Consider the following 16517-nt stretch of genomic DNA (forward strand, 5'->3'; position numbering starts at 1 on the left):
GGAAGGTGAGGTTAAACCAATCAACACAGAGACAGGAGGGTCGGACCTGTAAGAGGAAGGGGCGGGTCTAACGCTAAATTCAACCAATCCTAGGAGGACCGGCGTTAGCTCAGCCAATTAGTGGCCAAACAGGGTCGCAGCTTAACCAATCAGTGTCGGGGACACCTCCAGCTGACGCCGGCAGCCCAAGAGCCTTGTCTGTTGGCCAATAAAATATCGGAGCGGGAAACTGACCGGCGACTCCTCGAGCCAATGAGCGCGGACTTAGGGAGGGAGCGGCAGGCTCCTCAACCAATGGACACCCAAGAGCGGGCAGCTCGGAACGGGGCGGACTGCGCCAAGGGAGGGGGGCCCTTGGGTGGCAGTTGGGCGGTTGATTGGCGGTTATCTCAACCAATAGGAGAGAAGGGATGGCGAAAGTGGCCGACAATGGAAAGCAAGGCGGGAGGGAGCCCAGCAGCAGCCAATGGGAAATGGGCTGGGGGTTGGCCGAGTTGAAAAGGATTCTGGGAGTTTGGTCAAGTGGTGCTAACCCAGTTAGAGGGGGAGGGGGAGCCAGGACTCCTGGGTTCTGTCCCAGCTCTGGGAGGGGAGTGGGGGCTGGGAGCCCGGACGCCTGGGTTCTCTCCCTAGCTTGGGGGAGGGGTGAGGTCCCAGGCTTTCCTGGCAGGTGCTGCCCATGGGGGGGGGGGAGGGAATTGGAGTCACATGACATGAAATGGCAAGTCCCTGGGGGGGGTCACCCATGGGGGTGGCAGAAGGGGGGGTGAGGGAGTGAAGTAGCCCCTGGAAACATCCCAGCACCTTCCGGGGGTGGGGGGCAGGGTTGGCTCAGCAGGAGCCCCTGAGGATGGGGCTACCCTGTGCTGGGGGAGGGGGAGAGTCCCTCCTCCCACTGGACACTTCTCCCCCTTCTCTCCTTCACGTGATCAAAGACCCTTAAAGCTTCAGTGGTTTGAGTGTTGGCCTGATAAACCCAGAGCTGTGAATTCAGTCCTTGAGGGGGCCATTTAGGGATTTAGTTGGGGTTGGTCCTGCTTTGAGCAGGGGGTGGACTAGATACCTCCTGAGGTTCCCTTCCAACCCTGAGATTCTATGATTCTAAAGACCCCAGCTGCTTCCCATCCTGCCTTCATATGTGAGGGCTGGGAGCCAGGACTCCTGGGTTCTCTGACAGGGGAGTGGGGTGAAGTGCAGGGTGGGACAGGGAGCCCAAAAAAACTGATTGTGCTTCCCATTTCTAACCCTAACACACGGTTGCCCCACCCCCTTCACCTGCATGAATGTTCACTCTGGACCCTAAGGATGGCCATTGCATCATTTGGAGCCTGTTTGCAGAGTCCTTTAGCAGGGAGATTCAGCCTGCTCTGGGATTGGAAGTGGAGCTCTGAATTGCGGGAGGGGCTTATGCACAAGATTCCCCTCCCCCTCAACCCATCCCACCTGGTTTATTCAGCTTGATCTCCCCCCTCCCCTGTACCAGCTCTTGGCACATAGGGGCAGGTGGTAGATCCCAGTGTGTGTTGGGTGCAGGGCACAAGGCTGGCCCCTAAGCAGGGATCGGTGTGCCGTGGGGGTGGGAAGGGCCGCCCCAGGGCTGGGCAGAGTGGCGTGAGGGCTGCCAAGTTGTCAGTGGCTTGGACGAGACAGCTGGTGCCGCCTGTCTTGAGAAGGAAACTTTCTCCAGGGTGCCCAAATACCCAGGAACAGGGAAGGGGACAGAGAGGGATATGGCACACACAGGACAGTCCCACACAGTCCCTGCCCCAGGGCACAGAGACACCCCACTATGCCATTCCCACCCAGAGGTGATCTGCCAAGTCTGTCCATCCCCTTCCTACACCCCTCCATTTATCTCTCCCTCCATCTATGTCTCTCTTATGGAGATACAAAACAGAGGCCAAGCAGTGGGGTGGGGTCATCTCATAGTGGGGACCCTTATTGGGCTGACACACATGAGAACACCAGAAGAGATTTGGAGTTCAAGAACAGGGCCCTTGGATCGTGTGGGGGGACCCATATAGGGGTGACACATGGAGGGTGGGGGAACTGATCCTTTCAGTGGGGACCACTATTGGGGAGACACATGGAGAGAGGGAGGGAGGGTGCATGTGTGATGAGTTGGAGCAATAGCTGAATATTATAGGGGGACCCATAGAGGGGTGGCCCACACATGGGGGGGTGGGGGCAGCAGAGAAGTCCCTCAGAGGGGAACGGGGGGATCTGAACCTTGTAGGGGGGCCCATATTGGGGTGCCACATATGGAGGCACAGACCTGGGAGGCCCATATGGGGGAGAGATGGGGCAGAAGCATGAGATCTGGATCTTTTAGGGGGACCCCTATTGGGGTGACACACAGAGGAGCAGATGGGACAAGAGAGGGGGACTCATAAAGGTGTGACACAGGGAGCAGCAGACGGTGCAAAAGAGGGGGGACCCATACTGGGGGTGATATTGGGGAGCAGGAGGAGCCCAATATTGGGGTGACACCTGGGGGCAGTAGAGGAGGTGAATGGGGTAGAAGCAGGTCAGTGAAGCTGGATCTACTGAGGCAGGCTCTATGTTGGGGCAATATAGGGGATCGGGGGAGACCCTATGGGGGGGTCATGTGGGGCAGCCTGGGGGCCAAGCAGACTGGAGGGATCCCACCTCTCCTGTCTCCTTTCTCCAAGAAAGGAGCGGCCCGGCCGGGATCTATTTCAAGCCCTGGGCTCCTCCGAGCCAAACTTGAAGATGCTGCTATAGTTAGCGCTTGGCACGTCACCCCCCTCGGCACCCCCCGGGAGCGCTATATAACCCCAGGGGGATTGACAGGGCTCCCCAGCCAGCCCAGCTTCCCCTGCCAGCAGAGACCTCCCAACAGCTGCGCCTGCCCGCTGAGAGGAGATGGTAAGTGAGACGGACACAGGCAGACGGATGGACGGACCCCGGGGAATTGAACAGAGACCCACACACACGCCGCGGCTTTGGGACACTCGGACCCGCCTGTGGAAAGCTACAGTGTGGAGAAATTACCAGGGGATCAATCGAGACATCTGTCCCCACCCCCCACCTACCTACCTATCCTCACCCACCCCATCTATCTATCTATCTATCTATTTACCTATCTATCCCTTTACAGCTCATCTATCTATTCCTATCCACCCCGTCTGTCTATCCCCCTCCTCCCCTTCTATCTATCTACCCCCTCCACCCCCTCTATCCATCTATCTATCTATCCATCCTCACATACACCCCTCTATCTCTCTAGCCCTATCCCCCCACTCCTCTCTCTCTAGATCCATACACTCCCTATCCAGCCATCCATCTATCCCCCATCACCTCGAGCTACCCATCCACCCCCACACACCCCCTCCCTCCTGCACCTGTCTGTCTCCAGGTATCCCCCAAGGTGGCTCAGGCATGTCCTACTCTCCTGCAGGTTTTGGGGTCACGTCTATCCGGGTCCCTTCCCCCACGATTTGTCCATGCCATCAGGATGCTTTGGGCATGGAGGTGGGAGAGACGGAGTCCGATGCATAGACAAATGGCACTTGGACCCCCATCCCCACCGGGTCTCTCTCCCCTTCCACCGCCCTCCCATTGCTGAGACTGTGGGGTCATCTAGGTCCCGACACCCAACAGCCATGGTGGCCCCATCGGGGGGGGCGCTCAGACAAAAATTAATCCCCCATGTGTATTGGGGGGGGGGCAGCAGAATCCGTCCCCGCGGTATCTTCCAACCCTAGGGCTAAAACCTTGGGGAGCCCAAACCTCTCCCTGTAGCCCGGGAAAAAACACCCCACCTTTGATTTAGGGCCAGCTCCCCCAAGGGAAAAAACCTGGGATAGCCCTGTTATCCGCTGGGGGACTGTTACCCCCTCACCAATAGACACCCCATCTCATAATTGCCCCTAGACACAGCTGAGGCCCCCCACTTGTATTACTTAACAGGTGTTTCCCCAACACCCCCATTTCCCCCACTAACTCCCATGCACCCCAACTTCCCTCATGTGCCCCCACTAACTGCTGTACGTCCTATTTCCCCCACTAACTCCCATGCACCCCAATAACTCATATGCACTCCTATTTTCCCCACTAACTCCAATATACTCCCCAATAACTGCTGTGCACCCCAGTTTCCCCACTAACACCGTGCACATCCCAGTAATTCTCATGCACCCCAATAACTCCCATACACCTCTCAATGTCCCCCTATGCACCACAATTCCATCCATATCTCCCCTGCACCTACTTGTAGCCCCTCAAGATTGCACACTGCACCCCAATTCCCTCTCTAGCTCCCATGCACCCCCAATAACCCCCACTTCTCTAGGTTCACCACAAGAACTCCCCCAGTCCATCCATCTCTTGGGCTCTCACCCGCTGATCACAGACAGGGAGGATGAGGGTGATATGGGGCACCAGACCTATGTCCAGGGCTCAGATCTGGAGGCGGTGGGGGGGGGGGCTTGGAGGCTCATGGAATTAACCTTTGTCATGCCACAGCCTGTCTGCTTTTCTTCCCCTCCACCCCCCCCCCCAAAAAAAAAAAAACCCCAGGCACCCAAGAAGGCGAAGAGGAAGGCAGTTGAAGGCAGCTCCAATGTCTTCTCTATGTTTGACCAAACCCAAATCCAGGAGTTTAAAGAGGTGAGGAGGAGGTAGGGTGGATGAAGGGCAGGGAGAGGTGAGGGTGGGGGGAAGATTGGCCCCTCCAGTCTATTCCCCTGTCTCCAGGGGGCGGGATTGTCCCACCAAACCTTGATATTCTAGGGTAGGGTCCGGGGCTCCATCTTCCCAAGTCTTCCTCGCTCCCGTGACTCCCCAAAATGACCCCGCCTCGCCCGATCCGACAGAGAGATGCCTCCCCACTGCGTCCTTCTCCCGGGGGGCGGCAGTCTCCCCAGCTCCCATCTCTCCCGGCACAGACGGGGCTGTTTCCTTCCCCGGATCTCGAGGGCCGGTGTCTATTTTGGGGGCTGGTGGGTGGTGATGCGACATCTGTGATTGGGGTTTGAGGCGCCTTACAAGGAAATCCCTGGAGACGTGGAATTGGGAGGGGAGAGGGGTGCCAATGGGACATCTCCATCTTTGCTAGGGCATAGCTTCCCTCCCCCGTCTCTGGAGAGCTCCTCAGCTCCTCCGGCATGCAGCACCTGTCCCCACGGGAGGGGGGCTGCGTCGAGACGGGGGCACGCCGCCAGACGGGGATTCCTGGCGTTCCTTCCGTCCCCGAGGAGCCGGGAACGGGGGCTGGGTGACAGGTGTCTCCGGGAACAGCTGCAAGGGGGGAGGGCAGTGGGGGGAGGCTGGGCTGCAGAGATCCATATGGTCCTTGGCATCTCCCCATTCCCATGATCCTTTGCTGCTCTCCCACTTAGGCCTTCACTGTCATTGACCAGAACAGAGATGGCATCATCGACAAGGAAGACCTGAGAGACACATTCGCCGCCATGGGTAAAGAGGCGGGGCCAGACCAGGATGGGAGGGGCTTCTCTGGGGTGGGAGGGGCCATTCCAAGGGGGTGGGGTCTAGCTGGGCAGGGAAGGACCTGTTCCAGGAGGTGGGGGATGGGATTCCCCCTCTACACTCTATAACCCTTCCCTCTGTTGGCAGGGCGCCTGAACGTGAAGAACGAGGAGCTGGAAGCCATGATTAAGGAAGCCAGTGGCCCCATCAACTTCACCGTCTTCCTCACCATGTTTGGGGAGAAGCTCAAGGGTGAGTGATGCCCCCCATCCTGTTTCCCCTTGGTATATTCCCATACTTTCTTGGTACATCCCCATCTCCCCTCATCCTGCTCCCCTTTGGTACCTTCCCATCTCCTCCTCCCCACACCTTGGTACATCCCCGTTTCCTCCCCCTGCGTATGTCCCCATCTTCCCCACCCCCCCAAACTTCCACCTCCCACCCACTGACACATCCCCCCCATCACATCCCCATCCTGCTCCCTGTTACCCATTGGTACATCCCATCCCCCGAATCACAATCCCATTGGTACATCCCATTCCACCCAACCCACTACCCATTGGTACTTCCCATCGTGCTCCCCAACCTGCTATGCATTGCTACCTCCCATTCCCTCCCCATTGATATGTCCCATTACCACTCCAGTTCATCCCCCCCTTAGCCTCTCCCCTATTGGTACATCCAATCCCCCCAATCACAACCCCATTGGTACATTCCATTCCACTCAACCCACTACCCATTGGTACTTCCCATCATGCTCCCCCTCCCCATTGGTATGTCCCATTACTGCTCCATCCCATCGCCCCCTTAGCCTCTCCCCTATTGGTACATCCCATCCAACCATTCCATCCCCATTGGTATGTCCCATTACTGCCCCGTCCATCCCCCCATTCACCCCGCATTGGTACGCCCCAGCCCCCCAATTCTCACCCAATCCCCCCCCCAGGTGCTGACCCCGAGGACGTGATCATGGGGGCGTTCAAGGTCCTGGACAGCGAGGGCAAAGGCACCATCAAGAAGCAGTTGTGAGTATCCCTGTCCCCAGCAGGGGGCGCTAGGTTGGGTAATGGGGGTCTCCCCGGGGCAGGGGACGCTAGGGGGTGGGAGTGGGAGGGGTCTCCCCGGCGCAGGGGATGCTAGGGGTTGGGTGGGGGGGGGTGTCTCCCTGGGACAGGGGGCGCTAGGGGTTGGGTTTGGGGGTCTCGTCAGGGCAGGGGCACTAGGGTTGGGTGTGGGGGTCTCCCCGGGACAGGGGGCGCTAGGGGTGGATGTAGGGGTCTCCCTAGGGCAGGGCACTAGGAGTGACCCCAGCCCTGACAGTGCGCAGGGAGGAGTGTCTCCCCAGCAGAGGGCGCTCTCCCCATGGTATGGGGTGTTGAGGGGCTCAGAAATTGGGGGTGTCTCCCCAGAATTTGGGGTGTCTGATCACCACTCTCTCTCTTCCCCCCTCACAGCCTGGAAGAACTTCTGACCACACAGTGTGACAGATTCACCCCAGAAGAGGTGAGATTTTGGGGGTGACCCCCTGAACCCCAATACAAACCCCATCCCCCCAATCTAACCCATCACCCCCCAGATCATCCCATCCAACCTGATCCCTCCCACAGCAGCAGTGGGTGGGGTCTGGGATCGCGGGGCACAGACCCTAGCTTTGGCGGTGGGGTCACCCCCATTTTAACTCCCCTCTTGCTCCTGTCCCCCCCCCCACCAGATCAAGAACATGTGGGCAGCTTTTCCTCCAGATGTGGCCGGGAACGTGGACTACAAGAACATCTGCTATGTCATTACACACGGTGAAGACAAAGAAGGGGAGTAAATCCATCAGGCCCCCCCAAATTCCCCTGCCTCCCATCCAGGGGGCTGGCGCTGTGGGGTCCCATCCACCCACACACCCCAGGTTGGGAGCATCTCCTCCACATGATGCCAAATCAGCTTCAGTTTTGGACCCCAAACTGCAGACCCCACTCTTATTTATTGTGATTTTGGGGTGGGGACCTGGGACCCCACAACCTTGCCCTTCCCCACCCTGTAGCCAGAGTCTTAAGAAACTGATCAGGACCCGGGTCAAGAATTGAGGGAAAAAAGTCTCAATAAAGATGAGGAAACCTGTTTTTAACTCTCTCGGTGTCCTGGTCTATCCTGTCGCGACTGCTTCTGGAGTGGGGCACAGTGGCTGTTTAGATAGGGATCAAGGTGGGCTAATGAAGTGGCAGTGGCTGAAATCCTGGCCCTAGTGAAGTCTGTGGTTATTTTCCTACAACGTCAGTCAGGTCAGGATGTCACAGCAGGTTTTGGAATATAGAAATTAGATATGTTTATCTGTTAACCTATGGAACTCCCTGCCACATGATTTCATGGAGTTACAATTTCACACACGGCTCAGGAAATTTGGGACCTGATGGTTCTTCGGAGCAATTCAAAAATGTAAAATCAAGACAGCACATTTCAGGGGAAAGATATGGGATGATTTTAGACATTAATCTGTGGAACACTCTGGCACATGATTTTAAGGAGCTAAAACTGCACATATGGTTTTAGAAAATTTAGTATGTGATGGCTCTTAAGGCAAAATTAAAGTGCACAAATCAAGACAGCACATTTTAGAGGGAACATATGAAATAATTGTATCAATTAACTTCTGGAACTCCCTGACACACAATTTTGTTGAGTTAAAATTTCACACATGGCTTAGAAAATTTAGCATGCGATACATCTTAGGACAGAATTATATTGGGCAAATTAAGGTAGCACATTTTAGAAGGAAGATGATTTTAATCAGTAGCCAGTGGAACTCCCCAACACATGAGTTTACAGAGCTTAAAATTTCAACTGCAGGTTAGGAAATGTAGTGTCTGATGGTTCTTAGGAAAGATTCAAAGTGAGAAAATCAAAACAGCATACTGTACATGGAAAAAACTAGAAAATTTTATCTGTTAATCTGTGAAACTCCCTGACCTTTGATTTCACTGAGCTAAAATTTCACACTCTGCCCTGAAAATTGGAGCTTATGGTCTTAGAAGGCAAAATCTCTCTGGACTGGTGTCTCCCGACAGATTTTGAGGGAAAAATCCACGGCTTGGGACGACTGGGTGAGGCATCCCAGAGAAAGGACGTCTATACACGGGCCGAAGAATTGGGAGATATTCTCCTCCGAGATCCCCCCGCTGGCTTCCACTATCACCCGGGGATGGGCGGCTTTCAGCGCACTGGCGGCGGGATGCAAATCCTAGAGGGACAAGGGGCAGAGTTATAAGGGAAGGGGCTACGGGGTCCTCCCACCCCACCTGGTAGCCCCCAGACTCCCTGGTACCTCCGGGGAGAAGTTATCTAGCATGATGATGTCAGATCCGGCCTCTGCAGCTTCCAGGGCCTCTTCCAGTGAACGACACTCCACCTCCAGCTTCAGATGAAAGCCAGCCACCCGCTGGGCTTCCTGGATGGCCTGGAAGCAGAGAGTGTGTTCAGGCAGGGAATGGGACCCAGGCGTCCGGGTAGGAGACACATACCCCCGCCCCCCAGTACTCCCAGAGATGGGGATGGGATCCAGGCATCTCTGATGGCTCTCATAGGGGGCCCCACCGCGCTCCCAGAGACTGGGAGGGTAATGGGACCCAGGCATCCGGGTAGGAGACCCCCCCCCCCCACACACACACACAGTACTCCCAGGCCCACTCCCTTACCTGGGCAATTCCTCCCGCAGCCCAGACGTGGTTATCCTTCAGCATGATGAGACTGCCCAAGTCGTAGCGGTGGCCCGAAGCTCCCCCCACCAGCAGGGCGTACTTCTCTGCCAGCCTGAAACCCGGCGTGGTCTTCCTCGTCCCGGCCACTTGCCCATGCCAGCTGGCCTGCTGCGCCAGCCGGCAGGCCCGTCCCGCGGCCGTGGCCACCCCGCTGCACCGTCCCAGGCAATTCAGAGCAGTCCTCTCCCCGAGCAACAGGTGGCGGGCTTTGCCGCGGACTTCGGCCACGCGGGCCACAGGCTCCAGCCAGGCCCCCTCGGGCTGGAACCACTCCACAGTGCAGCCCAGCTCGGTAAAGATGGCATCGAAGAAGGGGCAGCCAGCCAACACCCCGGGAGACTTGCAGAGGAGGACAGCGCACTCCGGGCCTTCCCCCACTGCACAGCCGGCGGGGTCAAAGGCCGGGGCATCCTCTTGGAGCCAGTCCCGGACCAGCTGGCGCAAGCGGGGGGGCGGGAGGAGGTGGGAGAGATCCAGGCGGCACGTCATGGCGTCGGTCTGCAACAGGAAACCATAGAGGCATTGGGGAGAAGACATACCAGAGCGTAAGCTGCTCCTAGGTGAGGCATCTTTATGGCACCACCGAGTGGCGGAAGAGGGGAACTGTTCCCAGAGCCAGTGCAACCCTGCTGGGAGAGGCCAGGAGCTCCCCTCAAAGCCAGCACTCCCACTCCCTCCCCTCAGCGTCCCCTCTTGGAAGAAGCTGGGGCTGGATGAGGCAGGAGCTCCCCCCACAGCCAGTGCCCCCAGCTCCCCCTTTTCCTCTGGATTCCTGGGTGCCTCCCCCCATTCCACAAGGGAAGACAGAGAAGGGGTTCACGCCTAGCTCTTCCCGCCACCCCAGGATCCTGTCTGCATCTCCCCCTCCGCCCCCGGCCTGTTTGCAGGAAACCCCCTCCCCCAGCACAAGGCAAAGTCCATCCCAATCTGTCCCAGAGCAAACAAACAGGGCAGAGGAATTCCCACTCCACTGCCATGGACCCGGAGCTCCCGGGCCTGGGACTTGGGGGCCAGGGACTCCCTGAACGGGAGGGATCTTACCTGCCACCGCCACTCAGTGGAGTCCGGGAGCAAGGGGCAGCTGGACAGAGAGCTGGAGCAGGACACACTTCCTGGCGTGGAAGGAGCAGGGGTGTGGGAGGGGCTGGCCAGGAGGTGGGACTGGCCAGGGGGGGTGGGGGTCTGAGAAAACAGCTAGGATGTACTTCACACAGAGTATAAACGGCTCTCCCCCCCCCCCCCCCCCGAGAGGGGCCACGTCCCAGTGCCAGGCGAGGGGTCCTCATGACCCCAGCCAACCGCTGCCCCAGAAGGGCCACATCCCAGCGCCGGGGGAGGGGGTCCCCATGTACTCAGCCCCCCACCCCCACCCCAGAGCCAGCCGCATCCCAGCACCCAGGAGCGGCGCCAGGGTTTCTGGCCCCCTAGGCAGAATTCGGGTGGGGGGGTTGGCATTTTGTGCTCCTCTCGCAGCGCCGAAGAAGGATCCTCTGCCAAAATGCCGCAGGCGACAGCGGCAGTCATTGCCGAAGCGTCGACGGTAGCTCAATTGCCTGCTGCTCTTTTCCGCTGCACGTCGGCGGAAGTCCTTCTTCAGCGGCGCGACGGGAGCGGAACCCGAAGCTCCCACGTGCCCCGTGGGGAACACGCAAAATGCCACCCCCCGAATCCTGGCGCCCTAGGCGATCGCCTAGGGTCGCCTAATGGAAGCACCGACACTGCCAGCACCAGGCAAGGGGACTCCATGTGCCCAGCCCACACCCATCCCAGAGGGGCTACGTTCCAGCGCCGGGCGAGAGGTCCCCAGAAGCCCAGGTCCTCACTGCCCCAGAGGGGCCACATCCCAGCACCAGGCGAGGGGTCCCCATGTCCCATCCTCCAGAGGTAGCAAATTCTGTCCGATGTGAGTGTAAAAGACATTTCAGAAGCTACATAGCAGATGCCTCCAAGTCCAAAATTCACCTTTTTGCTTTCCACGGAGGTGTCCGTTTTGCTTTCCACGGGGGTGTCCGTTTTGCTTTCCACGGGGGTGTCCGTTTTGCTTTCCACGGGGGTGTGCAGAGTTACAGCTTTTCTCCCCTTCTGGCACTTCACACATTGCTCCACCTAGTTGGGATGGAACCACACAGCGACATTAACGTTCTCGTACGACAAGACGATCGCACGGGAAAGGCGTTTACATTTTCATGGCACGTGTGGGAACCATGGCTTTGCACAGCCCAGTTCAAATCGGCACTGCCACGGCTCGTGACAATGGGCAGGGTCTGGTTCCATTACGGACCCACTGGACGATGTCCTTCGTCATCCCAGGCCAATAGTATCGGGTGGTCAGCGCGGTTCTTGTTTTAAAGATTCCTTGGTGTCCGCCCCAGAGACCCCCGTGATGCTGTTCGAAGAGCTCCAGGGCTCGGTTCCTGGTGTGCACGACGATGACCTTTCTCCCTCTGCCAGTACGGAAAAGTGTCCCATCTGCTGATCAGAGAAGGGGGACACGGATGATCAGATAAGCAAATACCAGATATTTCCAAAGTCACCGGCAGGGCTGTCCCTAGCTACTCTGGGGCCCTACGCAGCCCCCCTGCAGGAGGGTGTGCAGGGGGGGTCAGGCCTCTGGGAAGGGGAGCTGGCTTGGGAGGCAGGGGGGCCTGACCCTGCTGCAGAGCTCAGGGCAGCGGGGGCAGGGCTGGGGCAGAGCAGGGGTGGGAAGAGGTGGGGCAGGGGCAGAGCAGGGTGGGGGCTTTGGGGAAGGGGTGGGGTAGAGGCAGGGCTGGGGCAGAGCAGGGCAGGAAGAGGCGGGGCTGGGGGGAGCAGGGGTGGGAAGAGGTGGGGCGGGGGCAGAGCATGGCAGGAAGAGGTGGGGCGGGGGCAGAGCAGGGTGGGGGCTTTGGGGAAGGGGTGGGGCTGGGGCGGAGCAGGGGCAGGAAGAGGTGGGGCTGGGGCAGAGCATGGCAGGAGGAGGTGGGGCAGAGCAGAGTGGGGGCTTTGGGGAAAGGGTGGAGTGAGGGCAGGGCTGGGGCAGAGCAGGGGCAGAGCAGGGACAGGGCCATAGGGAAGAGACGGGGCAGGGGCTGGGGCTGGAGCTGGAGCTGCACACAGCTGTGCAGGGCACCAGGCAATGTGGTTCCCCAGATCCCCTGGTGCCCGACGCAGCTGTGCACTTTGCGTATGGGGAGGGGCGGCCCTGCTCACTGGTTCATTATAAGTAGGGCCACGCTTTGGCCACGCGTTGGCCACGCTTTGGTCACGGAATCCATGACTTACAAAGGCCTCTGTGACTTGAGCCCCCAGGAGGTCGGAGTTGCTGCAGGCGTCCGGGGCACCCCGCAGCTGGGAGCCACAGGCGGGGGGATGCCCCATAGCTCCCAGCCGGGCCCCCAGGGGTGGTGTAGAGGCCCCACAGCTCCCCAATTTCTTGTGCATCTTTTTAGTGAAAATCAGGGACAGGTCACAGGCTTCCATGAATTTTTCTTTATTGCCCGTGACCTGTCTGGGATTTTTACTAAAAATATGTGTGACAAAATCTTAGCCTTAATTATAAGGCATATGCATATCAAAGATATCTGAACCCTGTATGGCTCGTCAGGGCTTGAATACAAAGTGGGGAGGGAGGAATTTCAATATCTGGTTGTAATTAGATGTTGAAAAGTCTTTTTAAACTAGAAATCCTTGCTCGGTGAACGTCTATGGATTGTGGTTGTTTGTGGATACACTGGATCAGGTACTTGAGAAATAAAGTTAAACAATAGGGATTTGTTTGGTCATATTTATAATTTACACTCCTTTGCCGTGTAACTGACACATACGTTTGTTACGGCGCCAACGTGTGTTGCACAGGAGATGTTCTGGGAAATGTGAAAAAAACCTAACCGTGGTCTAGTGACGGTCAGGTGAATGCTTCAAAGAAACCCAGTGTTGGGGCATTGGACCACAAGTTACATGCCGAAAAGTCCATTGTATTCTGAGTCGGTATTACATGAAGAAAAGGCTCGCTTGCCTTCCAAAGAAAAGTTGGCAGCAAATCGACGCAGATTAAGTCTGCCAGCTTTATTCATTCCTTCAGGGTACTTGTTTCTCCTCTTTAATGCCAACACCCAGGCGATTTTTTCCTCGAAGGATTTCCCTGAGTATTGTTCACAGAAGAAAACATTTCACACTGTTAACATTTACACAATGGCAAACATGCAATATCTAGCCATACAACAATCAGATTTTATTTAGTAGGTAAAATAGTGCACACATAACCAGGGTAAGCCAAACTCAGCCACGCAGCATTCACAGAGCAACAGAAGTAAATTTGAGCTACCTGTCTAAGTTTGAAGTATTTGTAGCTTACAAAGTCTGGCTGCCTAAGATCCATGGAAATGGAATCACATTTGAAATCATGAGATCTCCTGTAAGATTTTAACCAAGTAAAATCAGAGAAAATTTCTAGGTAGGAAATTTAACTGCCCAAGAATGTGAATTTCACAAGCAGGGGTGTTTGAAGACACTGGTCAGAAAACAACAGAATATAGAGAGAAATCTTCTCCTTACCTGCCATACTGCTGTCTATTACAAGGAGGGTTTGGCCTCGTCCAGCTTTTTTGGCAAAATCAGTTTTCAGAAATGCTGAAGACTCTGAAATAAAGCAACCCATATAACGTACACATCTCAGTGTCACGCCGATCACAGGCATGACAAACATTTAAAAAGCAGAAAGGGACTTCAGAGCTTTTGTGAAGGTACTTAGCCAGGAGACCCTAAATCTTTGGGTCCGTCAGACGTCTATTGCAGGGTGCACAGCGTAGGTGGTCCTGGCAGGGTAGTTATCTCACCAGAGAAAGGGGAGTGGAGACACAAGCTGTTAAGCACAAGGTCAGTAGCCCACTCTTGCATGGGTTCACAAAGCCTGTGTTATCTTTGGGAGGGGGTCCCCAGGGTGCAACCTGGACTATGGGACCCCTGACCCCTCCCAACCCACCAGCCTTTCACACTAGGCCGTCTCTAAGGGGCCTCGGGGAGAGTGGAGCTTTTCTGATGGGCCATCCACGCCCATCTGGCCAGCCAGCGCTGCTCCTTTGTTTGGACTGAAAGGCTGGGTGCCGGCGTTCCCTACCTCACATTTTTCAGCAACAGCAGCTCTTGGCAATGGTAGAACCTCAGAGTTACAAACCCCCAGGGCCTAGGGAAGGGAGGTTGTTCTGACCTCTGAAATGTTCCTAATGCTGAACCAAACATAAGGGTTTGTCCCTTCAAAAGTTCACAACTGAACATTGACGTCTCCAGCCTGGAAACTTTCCTGTGCCAAAGCAAAATGCTGCTTTCCCTTTATGTGTGTTAAGCACAGCACCGTCCCATGTCTGCTCTTGGGGGCAGGTGTCTCTGCTGCTGCCTGGCTGCACGCTTCCCGTTCCAAATGAGGGGTGTGTGGTTGGCCAGTCAGTTCAGAACTGGTGTTCGTCACTCTGCAGTTCTACTCTATTCATAACTTCCCATCCAACGACAGCACACACAAGCCAACAGGAGATCAACGTTCAACCGAGCAAGACTTTAACAAAGAGCCCTCACAAGGCAGGCGTTGTACCAGCCATCTCATCAGCATCTTGCAGTGAGGGCTCAGGGGGGCTACTTCGAGGTACGCGGTGTCACAGCCTTACGTCCGTGACGTTTATTACTCACGAAGTCAGAAGTGACACTTTAGCTGTGACAAACTGCTTAGGTGACATCATCCCAGTCCCCTAGGAGATAACACTTGAGAAAAAGCAACTTTTTGGAGCAGAAAGGACCCGGCCCCCATGTCTGTGTTTTTCAGGACTGCTTAGAAAGTATTCTGGCAGGGAGTTTCAGGGCGAGTGGATGTAAAACCCTGAAAGAACAGCAGCGTATTTCTTTATTACTCCTTTCCACTGCAGAGGAGCTCATCCAGCACACTAGGAAAGAAACACTGTGTGCCCACAAAACCTTGAGAGCTGGCTTATGTTTGATACTCTGTCTCGGGCCTGTTCCCCTACTGTGCTGTGACGTCAGGCGAGCTCCAGCGCCTCCATCGCTCCAGACTTGGGTGACCAGATGTCTGGATTTTATAGGGACAGTCCTGATTTGTGTGTCTTTTTTTTATATAGGCTCCTATTACTCCCCACTCCCTGTCCCAATTTTTCACACTTGCAGTGTGGTCACCCTACTGCAAACACACACCCCAGTTTAGCCGTGAGGAACAGGCCTGTTTCTGCATCACACAGGCACAATATATACTGGACACACCTGGCTTCTCCCGCGGTTGAGTGCGTCAGCTCCTTTCCCAAATCCTCAGTGTCGGCACCAAACGCAGCCCTCACAGCAGACAGGCGCTGGCTCCTGCAGGGGACGAAGAGCCACTCGTGGGACCCGGCTGGGCTAATTTCTAACATTTCCCCGCTCCTGAGATCTGACTGGCTCAGGCCTCAGGTGAATCAGCAGGGCGGGCGGGAGCTGCCAGAGGGATGACCCATAACAAAACCTGGCTAGGCAAATACACACCCACACCCAGACAAAAGCATGGATGGAACCTGCCAGCCCCCTGGGTCTGGGCATTTCTGGGGTCCTGACAGCCCCCCGCTCTGTGCAGCTGCACACACATGGCTGAGTTATAGAGAGCTGGAAACATCCCAGTATGATCCCCACCTGGGGGGCTGGCGTCATCACCAGCTGATCAGCAGTGCTGCAGGCAATGGGCAGCTGCTGATGGCGGGGGGCACAATGACAGGGCCCCCCCCCAGCCATGCACAGCTTCTTGGGGTCGGCCAGGGCAGCCTCCAGCAACACCCCGGGCAGTCACCCACCCTCAACGCCTGCACAGCCTGGATTGGCCGTAGGGAAAATGGTGCCCTGGCCCCCGCGGGCCCCCTCATCACCCCTGGCCCCCCACTGCCTCTGTGGACTCCCCCCGCATTGCTCCTGGCCCCTACTGCCCCACTCACACCCAGCCCCCACTGCCTCCCCAGATTCCTCTCCCCCCATCGCTCCTGTCCCAGAGTCCCCCCATCATCCCCTGACCCCACAGGTCAGTGCGGACCGTGGTGGCTGGCACTGGGGGTGGGGGGCAGGATGGGGGAAGGGGCCGGCACTGGGGGGCTGGGGGAGGGGCCGGCACTGGGGGCGGGGGGCAGGGCTGGGGGAGGGGCCGGCACTGGGGGCGGGGAGCAGGGCTGGGGGAGGGGCCGGCACTGGGGGGGGCTGGGGGAGGGGCCCGCACTGGGGGCGGGGGGCAGAGCAGGGGGAGGGGCCGGCTCTGCGGGGCTGGGGGAGGGGCCGGCACTGGGGGCGGGGGGCAGGGCTGGGGGAGGGGCCGGCACTGGGGGCGGGGGG

General features: G+C 57.2%; 2 protein-coding genes across 12 annotated transcripts; one reads left to right on the forward strand and one right to left on the reverse strand.

Annotated features, from left to right (window-relative positions):
* Nucleotides 1-2792: 2792 nt before the first annotated feature.
* MYL11 (myosin light chain 11) lies at nt 2793-7570 on the forward strand. Its single transcript, XM_050957020.1, has 7 exons — nt 2793-2889; nt 4543-4632; nt 5364-5439; nt 5599-5703; nt 6398-6476; nt 6906-6954; nt 7163-7570. Exons 1-7 carry the CDS (start codon nt 2887-2889, stop codon nt 7265-7267), a joined length of 507 nt encoding a protein of 168 aa, XP_050812977.1. The 5' UTR covers nt 2793-2886; the 3' UTR covers nt 7268-7570.
* Nucleotides 7571-8358: 788 nt separating this feature from the next.
* QPRT (quinolinate phosphoribosyltransferase) lies at nt 8359-16250 on the reverse strand. 11 transcript variants are annotated; one of them, XM_050956836.1, is made up of 9 exons: nt 15369-16250; nt 13728-13811; nt 13189-13314; nt 11476-11663; nt 11157-11300; nt 10236-10376; nt 9132-9692; nt 8762-8893; nt 8359-8677 (listed from the first exon to the last, which is right to left on the reverse strand). In XM_050956836.1, the coding sequence occupies exons 1-9, from the start codon at nt 15403-15405 to the stop codon at nt 8465-8467; spliced, it is 1626 nt and encodes a 541-aa protein (XP_050812793.1). In that variant the 5' UTR covers nt 15406-16250; the 3' UTR covers nt 8359-8464. The 11 variants fall into 11 exon arrangements, with proteins under 11 accessions (XP_050812793.1, XP_050812791.1, XP_050812790.1 ...); XM_050956834.1 differs by having other exon boundaries at nt 13728-15527; nt 15834-16249; XM_050956833.1 differs by having other exon boundaries at nt 13728-15527; nt 15690-16249.
* Between the last annotated feature and the right edge of the window lie 267 nt (nt 16251-16517).

Source organism: Gopherus flavomarginatus, chromosome 5 (genome assembly GCF_025201925.1).
Source record: "Gopherus flavomarginatus isolate rGopFla2 chromosome 5, rGopFla2.mat.asm, whole genome shotgun sequence".
In the NCBI taxonomy this organism is placed as follows: Eukaryota; Metazoa; Chordata; order Testudines; family Testudinidae; genus Gopherus; species Gopherus flavomarginatus.